Source organism: Lichenostomus cassidix, chromosome 1, assembly GCF_008360975.1.
Source record: "Lichenostomus cassidix isolate B80296 chromosome 1, HeHo_3.0, whole genome shotgun sequence".
Lineage (NCBI taxonomy): Eukaryota > Metazoa > Chordata > Aves > Passeriformes > Meliphagidae > Lichenostomus > Lichenostomus cassidix.
In genome coordinates, this window is record NC_139479.1 from 6,187,529 (window position 1) to 6,200,572 (window position 13,044).

General features: G+C 40.7%; 1 protein-coding gene across 3 annotated transcripts in view; it reads left to right on the forward strand.

Moving 5' to 3' along the window:
* The window catches only part of LOC146444138 (amine oxidase [flavin-containing] B-like), a 50,536-nt gene that overhangs the window by 12,450 nt on the left and 25,042 nt on the right, over window positions 1-13,044 (forward strand). For all 3 annotated transcript variants that reach the window (XM_085048706.1, XM_085048722.1, XM_085048716.1), the window contains exons 2-3: window positions 4,171-4,265; window positions 5,145-5,282. In XM_085048706.1, coding sequence (XP_084904832.1) covers window positions 4,171-4,265; window positions 5,145-5,282 — 233 coding nt within the window. The remainder of the gene's footprint in view (window positions 1-4,170; window positions 4,266-5,144; window positions 5,283-13,044) is intronic.

Sequence of the window (13,044 nt, forward strand, 5' to 3'; positions counted from 1 at the left end):
AGGTATTTAGTAAAGGTTGGACTCCATTATCTTGGAGATACTTCCAACCTTAATGACTCTATGATTCTATGAAATAGTAGTTTGGATTTTGTCCTAGCATAGATATTTAAGATTTTCTGTTTTAAAAAAAATTAAAAATCCGAATTAGTTGTTCTTTCAGGATAAAAAAAACTGTTGATGTTAGGAAGTGAAGTTATAATGAAGCTGTTTAGTGAAATGGTGCAATTTATGGTGTTTAGTAGGTACAGAGACATCAAACAAGAAAGAAATAAGTTGGAACTGAAGATGAAATAATTACTGTGATGATTACATTTGAGTCCAATCTGCGTGAATGCAGAGTGCTGCACGATGGGGAAATAAATGATTTTCGTGACTTGAACTTGTGTTATAAGATGCTGGGGGAGGCAATCTCCCACCAGGATCTCCGGGTGGCTGCAGTTGGGTACCAGGTTGCCATGGCAACAGATGGAGGCTTGCCCGGTTAAGCATCCTCTAAACACAGTGGTATTTTCAGTCTGGGGCTTCAAATAATCATCCTTGCTTCTTTGTTGTTTGCATTAATTATCTGCCTATCAGTTCTTCGAGTAGAACTGCAGGGGAGGCAGCTTAACTGTGTGATTTCTGCCATATCTGTACATATATATATTTATATGTGGCTCTCTGTGGCCCCTTGGAGAAAGCTGACCTGCACTGGAAACTGGACCCAGTTTCTGTCTTCTGTGAAGTGGTGGCAAAAGTGGCCAAATCCTTCAATTGCAATTCAGATCTGATTCTATTGATGTGCTCCTGGGGAGGAGGAAAAGCTGCCACTGGATGACAAAACACTGTGCAAGAAATAGGAGTAATAATAGCACCAGTCACGTTTTTGGATGACTTTGACACCTGAATGTGGCTGTTTGCCTTGCTTGTGAGGAATGGGGGCAATATCAAAGAGCTGCCTTTTGTTAGGGGTGTGCAGGAGAGTGGCAGGTAAGCCAGAGGCAGTGCTGGAGTGTGAAATTTGTGAAGGGTTAAACTTCTCAAGGGGAGACCTTACATCATGAGTGACTGATTTTCCAGGCTTTGCTTCACAGGTATTGTGTGTGCTCTGTTTGCAGCAATTGGAGCACAGAAAGGCCTCTCTGACTTTTGCCCAGAAAAGAGGTTGTGGCTTGTGGGAGTTTCTTGCAGCAGTTGCTGGTTTCTGAAAAGCAAACCTCAACCTCATGCCCCAGTATTCACGTGCTAGTGTTCATTTCCATTTTAATACACTTTTGTTGCTGTTTCTGGTGCCTTATCTGTCCTTGTAGCTCTCCCTCCACAGCACCCAGTCCCATCCCTGTTATTGTAGTGACATTCCAAGAGTCTGTTTGGGGCCTTGGCTGCAGCTCCAGGGCACAGGTATGGAGTGATGTCGTTCTGTGATTCCAGATGTGTGAGATACCAAAGAAATCAACATTCCCAGCTGACACTTGCACTGCAATGTGCTGTCTGTCCCCAGCAGCCTCGACTTGCCCTGCACTGTGTGTGCTGAGAGACCTACTGTGATCCTTTGCTGTGCCCTCTGACCCTCCTGAGCCTTTGCTTCTTCCATCTTTTTCCTGTCCCGTGTTTGTGATGATTTCTGCAGCAAACGTGGGACCAGAAGAGAGCTGTGCTGGGGGTGAGAGGAAAGGTTGGACTACCAGACCTTGAACTGAAGTGATCAGGTGATGCTTGGTTTGGGAACCCTGCAGACTGCATCTTGCAAGCCCCAAGGACAAATTCCTCCCCCTGCAGAGATCAGATCTGCTGGAGCATGGCCATGGAAAGGCAGTGAGAAATTAATGAGCCAAATCCTTCCCTCAGCACTGTTTTGGTTTTCTGTTTCTGCATCAGTAAAGAGCAAACTCTTACCTATCTCTCACAGGTCCATCTGTGAATGTGTCAGGGGGTGGGGAGAAGGTGGCAAATGCCCCAAAATAAACAGCAGGGAATAAATAAATAGTAGGTAGGTGCAATCAGGTGGATGAAAGGTGCAGGAGGAGATGAGGAGGAAGTACCTGAGCTGTGAATCACCTGAATTTGAGTCCAGAGAGCTATCCTTTCACAAACTTCTCTGTTGGTTCAGCTCCTGGGAATAAACTGTCTTTGTTCCCAGCTGTACTGAAATGTTTATTCATTAGATTTTAATAAAGAAAATCAAATCTTATATCCCTTAATCAGTGTTGGTAACTGAATGCTATTAATTGATTACTCAATACCTGTTAGCATGATAAGCCAGCAGAGACCTTCAGGGACAACAGCCTTCAGTTTATGCATTCGTTCTGTAAATTATTAATAACTGCTATTGATCCTCTCCCAGCTGATGAAGTACTTGTCTTTTTTTGAGAAGCAACTTTTTTTTTTCTTTAACAGATAGGCCAGATTTATTTAGGAGTTTTGTTGCCTATTTTTCCTCCAGGAGCCAATCTCTCTTTGCTAGTTGTTTGGAAGGGTTGTCCATGTTTACATACCATGGCTGTTTCTGAATTTTGTTCTTCCTTGGTATCATCAAATATTTTTGAGTGTAGTCAAGGCCACTGATCCAGCCAGATGTTTTTGCAATATAATTTCCTCAGTAGGAAGTATGGAAAGACCTTTATCAGTTTCATTACTAGTTTTCTCATGAACACTTATGTGAAAACCCAAGATAAATAAGCCCATGAAACTAGGGGGGAAAAAAAAAGCAGGAGGGTATGTTTTAATGGAAACATCTGTGGCTTTTCTTCAGAAAATGTCAAATTCTTTAGATAGATAGATAGATAGATAGGTCTACATTATTGTATCTTTTTTTTTTTTTTTTTTTTTTTTTTCCCCAGATATGGAAATAAAGAGCTTAAGTGGTTTAACCAGCACAATGCAGAAGTTTCACTACAGGGCTGGGAACAGGACTGGGTTCTCCTCCTCCCAGTCCACTAGTTGTTGATCAGAATGTTCTGTAGCCTCTCTCCAGGACTGCTGTATTTTCTACATTTTCATTTCATTCAGTCCTGCCATCTTAGCTTTGACCATCTGTTTTTCCTGCCAATGCTTTTTGCTGTTTCCTCCATGTCTGCTTCTGCTTGGAACAATCTGCTTGGATGACAACTCAGAAGCTGCCTGTGCTAGGACACACAGAGGGAGCTGATTGCATTCTCATGGTAACAAGGCAGAGAGCCAAAAAGGATAGATAAATTGTGATGTATGACTGTGGCTTCCAGCCTGGCCTCTTGCTGAACTTTATTCAGCACATCCTGTTGGTTCAAAAGGATGACACAACCTGCTAGATATTAACTCTTGTCCTACTAGGAAGTCACATGTGGCCAAAGTAACACCTTGGCTTATTTAAATCTCCGTTTGTGTGCTGAAGTAAGAGGCAGAGATGATTTTAGGAAGCTGGGAGGTTCTGGGCTGTATTCCCTCCATGTGCTCCCTTTCTAGTTCCCTTCATTCCCACAGCAGCTTGACACACTTGCTGCAGGGCTTGACACTGATATTTTCTGCTGCAATTGTGAGGATTTATGACATCAGAACTATAAAGAGATGTTGCCTCCTCTGTTTTTCCTGTTCCTTCGCTTGCGTGTCTCAGCTTCAAGAGCCACAAGATGGAAATAAATAATAATAAAATGTATTAACGAAATGGATGAGGAGCAAAACAATTTTTTGGGATAGACTTATCCCAGATATTTTTAATTCTTGTTGCCACACACAGCTGCACATTCTGTCTCTTCTCAGTCAGACCATGTGTTGTTCTGGAGATGAAACCTGTGACCTGACTGTCTGTCACTTTGCTGCTGTGCTTTAAAATATTCAGAACTGGAAAGCAGAAATGTAGAACAAGTGTCAGGAAAACTTTTGAAATGTAGGATAGTGCTAATAAAACTTCTTTTTGTTGTTGTTGTTGTTTTTGTTGGGGTTATAAAAGTTACATATAAAAATAAAAGTTGAAATGTTGGGGAGGACAACTTTCTGTTTACAAACAGTAAAGTTTGCAAGTTCCTTGCCTGACATTTAGTGATTATTGGGTCTTTTTGTTTTTAGTTCCACCACCTCACTACCCTGGCATAATGTTTGAATGAAAAATTCAGGATTTGGGTGGACAGCTAGGGGAGTGTTTACCTATCAAGTGACGAAAGCTGTGCAGTACATGTACAGAAGTGTTCTTTAATTGCTTTTCTTTTCATCTTTTAGGTCTCTCAGCAGCCAAGCTACTGACTGAGTCAGGCTTGAATGTGGTGGTGCTGGAAGCCAATGACAGGGTTGGTGGAAGAACTTTCACTGTGAGGGTAATTATCTCCAAACCCATTTGTTTGCTACATATTCATACTTGCAGTATATTCTATATGTATGGGGCAAAATATCTAGAGTATTAGGCAGGTTGGAAACTTCCTGATATTATACCAATAAGAGTAGGGAAAGGCTGGCATGTTGGTGAGGACAGAATATTTCTGTGTGATCTGCAGGCTCTGGAGTCATCCATTTGCAAAGGAGAAGATGATGAGCTATGTTTCAAAATCATTTCCCAGGGAAAGACACTGTAGAAATCTCTGTGGAGAAAACACCCATGAGGCCAAGGATGCTGTGAAGAGCCTTGAGCTGAATTGTAACATGGCTCAGACAGAGTGGTGTAGGGCAGAGGAGCATCAGGGGTGGCTGGGATCTGTAAATACCATGTCTCCCTTCACTCTTTTCCCTTCTGCTCTGTCTTGATTTGGGACAGCCTCTCACACTCTGCCCCTTAGAAAACCTTGCCTGTGCTGCTTCCCAGGACAGTGTGTTTTAAACTGGTCTGACTGAGATGTCTGACTGAGCAAGAGCTGCACAGTGTCTCTGACTCTGTCCTCTCCCTGCCTGGCAGGCTCTGTCCTCTTGTTGAGGCTGTAATGTAACAGTGGGCCAGTTGTTCTGGCTGTGAACTCCAAATCATAACCAGCATACTGGTTATGAGCTCAGTAATCACCACACCACAACTCTACCAAAGGATTTATATTCCATGGGGAGAAGAATCTTAGCCAAAATGCTCTGGGAGTGTTTAATTTCATTCCATTCCTCTCGATTGTGCTTTTAACTCATGTGCTATTTACAAAGGGCTTATCTCTTTTGGTTTTGGCTTTTTTTTTTTTTCCTTTTTTCTTCCCTTTTGTGTGTTGTGTGTCACAAACTAGAATAAGCAAGTGAAATATGTGGACCTTGGAGGGGCTTACGTGGGACCAACACAGAATCGTCTCCTGCGGCTCTCGAAAGAGCTGGGAATAGAGACATACAAAGTGAATGAAGTTGAGCACCTGATTCACCATGTCAAGGTAAGAGATGCTCTCAAGCTGCTGCTGTAAACAGGCAAGTTGTAGTGTTATCTTTTCTCCTTGTTTTCCACTCTTGCTGCAGTGGAAAATACCTGCTTGAGTATGCAGCATCTGAGTTTGTTGGTGAAAAAAATAAGTGTTTTGGTAATGAAATTACCAATAAATTACTATGCTAGGGTAAATTACCATGTGCACACATATCTATGTATGTACCCTGTAGGTGCATCCTGTTCGCTCAGGACTTGGTTCAGGTCTCACCTCTTAAGTAAAAGCTCTCAAAAACCTGCATTGTTTATGAACACTGCAACTGTGACTCTTCTGTGCAGGTCAGCTCTGATATGCATTGCCCAAGGTGTCTGAAAAATCCCTTTCAGAAGTCCTGGATGTATCTCCAAGCAGGCTGAAAGTTTCTCAGGAAGGGCTTCCTAAACCAGTGACAGTTGTTATGTCGATGGAAAGAAATGTGAAAGGTTATGTCTGGTTTTGCTGATGGGGAAACAGCATGCAGAGTGGCAAAATAGTAACTGCAAAAGGCTCTGGGTGTCAGACAGTCTTGTGGAGGCAGATCTAAGCGATCTGTTCGTGGTCTGAAATAGAACAGCCATGGCAAAGCTGTTGAAAAGCCCACGTATTCTCAGTAGTCATTCTCCAAAAGAGCATCCTTTCTCCTTTCCTGATATAGACTAGTGTTGTACTCCCACAGAATGGAAACTTTCCATGTTAGACCCAAAGAAATTAACTCTGAGTTTCATGATATGCTTAGGAAAAGCCACTGTGTAATGACTGGCAAAATATTTGTCAGTAGTTGGTGTTTGATCAAAGGTTAAAGAAGACACTGACAGATTTAAAAACAGCAATAGAGAAATGATGGCCTGTCATGTTTTCCATTATTTTTTCCACTCAATTGTTATAAAAAACAAGAATGTTCTCAAAGTGGTTTGTTCTGGTAACTGTCTGTAATTGCCATTTCTGTGCTAGAACTAATGGATACATCCACACTGTTTGGATTTGTGGGCCTCTGGCATTGTCCTTAAAACCAGATTTTCTGTTTATTCACAGTATTTAGCCTTCAAATCTCCCCCAGAGCAATAGGAGGTCATACCACGAGGGGAAACACTTGACATGGCCAGTCAGGATGCCCAGCTTTTCAGGGCAACCTGCTGTCCTAGCATGGGGTCATTCCACAGTACTGCCAGAAGTCACTGGTTTTTGGGGTTATTCCCAGTCAAGTGTTGAAAGTCTCCAAGGAGAGAGATCCCAGCTGCTGGCTGAGTGCTCCCAGGTCATGCTAAGAGCCTGCAGGTTGCATTGAAACAGTTTTTAGGCTCAACTGCCTGTAGGAGTTCCTGAAAAGAGGAGGAAGAGAATAATGTGCCAGAACTCCCTGGTAGCCAAACAAGAGGTAAAGAGAGGAGATAATTCCACAATCAGCAGCACTTCCTTTGCATCTCTTGATTTCATTCATTTTTAAATCCTTTATTTCCTTTTTTGCTTCTCTGTTTATAAAATTGTGGTAAAGTATTAACATAGTTAAAGAATTACTCAGAGTTTAATATTTGGCATGTGAGCACTATGTGGCTAAACCTTCAGCCTTGTGCATTTCATGTGTCTGTAGCACATTCCTCACAGGTTTCTAAGCCACAGGACTTGTCCATGCTTTCCCTGAAAATGGACAATGCTCGTGGGCTTGTTGCAATCTAAGCAGTGCTTCCAATTAGTGAATTCCAAAATACACCAAGGGCTGTGTCCCCTGTGTGCATTTGAATCCTCATGCTGACCCAAGCTTTGTGGCTGTGGCCAAATATAATTAAATTCTGGACCACAAAATTATCCAAGCCCAGAGAGGCGATGAAACCTAAAGGTTTTAATTCTTCTTTAGCTACACAATCAGGCATCACAGTGCATCTTGTAAAATCAGCCGCTGTTTTTACTTATACCCAAAGGCAAAATCAAGCCTTTCATAGTTAATTAAATTAATTTTAGAGGCTTTTTAATACAAGTAATATATGCAGCTTCTTTGTACTACAAAATGAAAAGAATGCATTTTGTTGATCTCTGGGTAGGTCTCTGCTAATTAGGCTTTACCAGCTTGATTGGGTTGCGTGGTTTTTTCTCCTTTAATCTTTTTTAATGTCAGGTTCTATTGTGAGAATATTTTTGGTCTCACTTATATTTCGTGTGATGTCTTCACAGAAACTCAAAATTATATTTCTTGCCCTATAGTTTTTTTTTCTTTTCCCTCCACTTGTTAAGCAGCCTTTTTCATGGTCTTTGAAAAGAGATTAGTATGTTCTTTTCATTTGTGTAAATACTGGCTCATCAGCCTTAGTGAGAAAATTACTATAGCTCTGCAAGTAGTATTTGGTAGGCAAATTGCTGCCTGAACACCATTGATTTTTCAATAACCTAACTGAAAATAGGTTCATAAATCCAGATTTAAGAAGCAAAAGCAGAACTGTCTGAGAAGTCATCATCTCCTAACAGTTCTCCCACTGGACTGGTAGGCAGATGTAAAATCTGTAAAAATGCCTCTTAAATTGAGATAACTTCTCCTTAGCTGCCCAAGAAAGGATTCAGGGTCCTACCTTAGATATGCAGATTTGCAACTTTTGACTAGTGGTATTTATTTTCCTCACCAAAATGAGAGCTTTTGTCTTTTAAAAAAGCAAAGCTAAGTGCATATAGTCCAGATAATTTTTACCTTCGCCATGTAACAGTCTGTGGAAAGAAGTGTTGAAATATGATAACATGCCAGTTATTGTGAGGGTCTAATGATCAAATTTTCCTTGTTAATTCAAGCAGTACTTCACTTCTGTGCAATCTCATTAGCTGTGCAAACTTTCTGCATTTTAAAACACAAATTTGCCATATTTTCAGTTGTAATGAAGGTTCTTTGTCCAGGATAACTGTGGAGCTGGTTTGTTGGGCTGTCCTAAATCTGTGTGAGGAAACATTTCTTTGTATGACTGGTTTGCCCAATGGATCTTTTTAGAACTTGATTCCCTCATGTACAATGAGCATGACCTGTTCCTTTTCCAGCTACAGTGCCAATTGAGCATCTTCTGATCCCATTCTTTACCAGATCTTCTTATGGGACAATGCCATGATGCCTCCTGGAATTTCCTGATGGTAAAAAATGGCAGTGACACTCATTCCTTGTCATGTCTGTGTTGTCTCAGTGCAGGATGGGATGGTGCTGACAGCTGGCTGAGGTTGCTGGCAGTTTTCACAGCCTCTTGCAGCTGAAACATTCCTCATGTGGTTATAGCTGAGTTCTTTCTTCAGCACCAAAATGCTCCTTTAGCGTGGTGCCCATCCTGGGGGACCTTTCAGGTTAAGATGTTGGGGGAAACATGCAGCGTCTGCTCTCTAGACACTGGATAAATTCTTGACAGCAACTTGCCGCCACATCATTACCTCAATTAAGTTCCCTGTAAGAGGATGGAGTTTTCCTCTTGCTGATCCCTCTGCCAGCAGCACTGGCTGGATGTGTCAGAGTCCCATGTCACACCCACTTGAATTTTGGCACCACTTTCATACAAGGATAAATAATTGACAGCTCTGGGGAGAGTGATAATGTGAACCCTGTCTACAGCATATTGTGAAGGTGAATATTTAATCCTGTGCACACAGTACTTTTAACCAGGACCCCAAATCTGCACTGATTTTGCCAGGTTACACACTGATCTACAGAAGACTTGCAGAACAAAATTTTACAGCACTCTTGGGTGTCATTCATTTTCATCACTTTTGTGCTCATTTAAATGCAGTTTGGAGTGGTCTTGTCCATGAATTAGAAGAATGATGGTCATGTTTTATTTGGATTTAATTAGCAGTTGTATCTAAAGTTACAGAATTTACTGGTGTTTCTCATATGATATCCATGATATATGCACTGAAGCTAAGAAATATGATTTATTTAAGCTTTTCACCCACGAATCTAAGGGCAGTATCTCCTGGCATAGTCTGTAGTATAAAGCTTAACAGCTTAAATGGATTTTTGAACGACTAGATAAAAGTGCTTTCATTGTTCTTCATATATCTCAATTAGAGTGCAGTCAGAGAATGAAAAGAGTGTGAGACACTCAGTAACTATCAGTTTATGTGAGGTGAAATAGCCTCATGTCTTTTGTTTTTTCCTCTTTTTACTGACAATTTGTAAGCAAGAACTTGGGTAACTGAGGAATACACCTGAACCTTTCAGAAGCTGGGCATCTCATGTCTTGAAAGGGAAGCTAAGTGAATTCAAAGACACTTAAATTGCTATAGGGCCTTGATAGTTTCACATGTCATCACTGAACACAGATCTATGTTATTTTAACTCTTTACTGGAGATGAGGATGCAGACATTCCTGCCATGAGATGCTGTGTCATTGTCACACTCACTTGTAGCTCCAAAAGTGAGTCTGGGGTTGACTAGGCTGAAGTTGGTGAAAGCATCTTCCAGACTCCCAGAAGGGAAATCCTGCAGGAAATTCTGATGATTTGGTAAAAAATATGTGAATGAAGAGCAGGAGTGTAGGAAAAGCTGGACTGGTTTGGTCTCATTGGACCTGCCCTGTAAATAGAGGGGCATCTCCCCCTTTTTCTGTGTCAGCTGGCTGGCAGAATTTGAAAGAACAAATTTCCTAATTAGGACTTTTTAAATTAAAATATGGATGTTTGTATTAGAGCAGCTTGAAAGAAGCAATTATGTACATCAAATCTGCAAAGTGATCTCTGTCAAGGGGGACTGTAAAGCAAGGTCTTGCAAAGGGTGATTATTGATCAGGAAGATTGAATGGAAGGCTGGAAGCTGTGACCTAATGGTAGCATGAGGATGAAAGTAGTAAGAAAAATAAACTGTAAATAAAGCATGCATTTCTTAATTAAATTCAAGTGGAAAAAATCTTCCTGAGTCTCAGCTTTCCCAGACTGCACAGTCTGTTCCTGAGGAGACGAGGAAAAGGAGTTGTGTTCCCACCTAGATTATTTAATTGAGGCTGCTGGGAGAAAAGCTACAATTGCATTTGATTGTAGAGCTGATTTTTGTTTCCCTAGAGAAGCTGATTAATGTCTACAGGAAAACAGAATTAGAGAAATATGTATTTAATACAGAAACAACTGGCTGAACATACTGGGTTTCACATGTCTGTAAAATTTCATGTAAGGTTTCGTATTTTAAGTGACCCAAAGTCATGTTCTGTTTAAAAGCAGTGTTCTAGTTTATGCTCAGTTATACTATGGGCAGATGTTTTTTTGAAGGCTTTTTTCCAAATGAAGCTCCACTTTTCTTTTGTTTTCATTTATTTATGCCACATTTATCTGCTTGATAAGGGAAGGAGGATTTTTCCTAAGGCTAATTCTAGAAATACTGAAAAGTTTTCAACTGATTTTATCCACTTTGTTGCCTAGTTTAATTCAGGCGTTGAAAGCTACATGCAGGCCCAGTTTCAAAGAGTATTTAGAAACAAAGTTCCTATAAATATGTGCTTCATAAGATACCTTAATGCTTTTTCTAAAGGTGTTTTCTGGTGTCTGAAAAAAAAGAAATCTCATTCTAGTAGGAAGGAGACTTAGTTAATTATTTTTAGAACTGATTGGAACAAATAGTTGTACATATATAGTTACACACAGCTTTTAAATTCAGAGCAGATCCTTACAATCCTCAATTTCACTTTCTAAATCACTTCAGTGGTGTTTCTCTCATTCTGCTTTTTTTTAAAGTATGACAGCTAATTAACAGTTTGCATGACCAATGTGGCAGAGTGAAGATGGACTTTATTTCCATAATACAACAGAAAGAAGTTTTTCTCAATTAGCCCCTTCCCTTATCAGAATGCCTGTTCCAATCCACCAGGTCTGCCTGTGCAACACTAAAAATGGAATTAGTTTTCTTAATGAAATCCCCAAGATGTGTTGGCATCCACAGCTGGTGAACTCAAATTAAATATTGAAAGATGTTTGGAGGAAATTTTGGCGTTTCTTAATGTTGTAGCTTTGCACCATCAGTTATACATTTTTTTCCCTGCTGCATTTATATTTTCTAGCCTATAGGTCTTTTTAACTTTAGGATGTCTGTCAGTATAGTAACCAGCTGAGCATATGAGATTCTGAACAGTTTTTCAATGAAGGGATTTTCAATGAAGTCAGCACTGTTACAGTTTCTAAGTAGGCTGTATAATCTCTCTCATTGTGGTCCAGCTACTTGCCGTTTTTTAATTGAGAATTATGATTATACAAGAGGCTTAGTCTCAAAAATACCTTGTTAGATGTTACAAATTAAAAACAAAAAAACCCCAACCAACCAAACAAACAAAAAATCCCCAAAAACCAACAAACAAACATACACCCCTCTCCTAAACACCCCCAAAAAACAAAACCAAAATGATGCTTTTCCAGAAGGCAGCAGATGAGGCACAGCATCTGAGACAGGTACAGAGTAATGTAAAAAGCTTGAAGTAATGCTTTTCTGTTTCTGATTTTCCTTGTCACAGCTTGGGCTCTGATGGTTTCTGAGCTTTATATGCATGACATGAATGGGATTTTAAGGTGAGAGAAGAGGGTGTGTGTGATGTAGCAGTGCTGTGAATCAGCAGAGGGCACTCCGTGCCAATAAACCTGTGTGGCTGGGAATTAGCATGCAGAGTGAAGTCTGGGTGAAGTGAGCATCAGCTAGTCCAAGGTTTAGATGGTTTAGCTCAGGGAATATCTGTGCTCATTCAGGGATGCAGGGAATGCACCACACCTTCTCGTTTGCTCCAACAAGAGCTGACTTTATTTATAAGATGTTTATACTATGCTCTGAAAAATGCATGGATCACTGTCACCAGGGCTTTCAGTTCACAGTGCTGCATCTCACTCTGGCTACATAACCTGGGTACATAACGTTTAGGGGAGTATGAAGTTGTCCTGGGCCTGCAAAAGCAGGTTTTCTCCTGAGAATCCCACTCTGCATTAAGGTATTGATATTTCCTGGCAGTCCTTTCTCAGCTAAGCATTCACTCACTGTCACCCTCACAGGAGAAAATGGGTGACATCTGGTCCCTGATATTCAAGGGGCTGCTGATATCTAGTTGTCATGTTGTGGTGGTTTTTTTCCCCTGTAATAACCCATTTCTTATGTCAGCTACTTGACCTGAAACAGACGTGATGTATAAAGAAAGTTCATTTCTGCATGACTTGCATGGGTCCATTGTAACTCAGCCAAATGCTGGTTGACATGAAACAGATGGCTGGAAAAATCTATTGGGAGCTGTAAAGTTTGTGACAAACACTGGATTTCTCATTTCCCTGTTGGTTTATTCCTGGGACAGCTGGGTTGCATGAGTTTCCTCCCTTCAGTTTCAGCTTCTTCAGAGAGGTTTAGCCCACAGTGCAGCAGCAGCCTTTGTGAGCAGCAAGTGATGCATAAGGTAAACCTGCAAGTGCTGATGCTGCTGTTGTGTTTTTTTAAGTATTGCAAGTGGCACCATGAAACCATTAGTAAAATTTTATATATAAATTTAAAAAAAGGGCAAGAAGTACTTCTGAGCATCATAGCACTGGTGTTGAAATACCATGTCAAGTGATTGGAAGGGGTGGCTGTTGGTGATGGTTTTATACAGCTTGATTTGGGTATGAAAATATTTGCAAAGGAAGTGTTTTGTGCATCTTGAGGCATGCAAGTGTCCTGTTATTCTTTAGAGATTACACAACACCAGGAGGCACAGAGAATGCTGTTCTCAGCAAATAAGCAAATTTTGCCTAAATATCAAGAAGGTTTTTGTGTTTGCAAAAATGC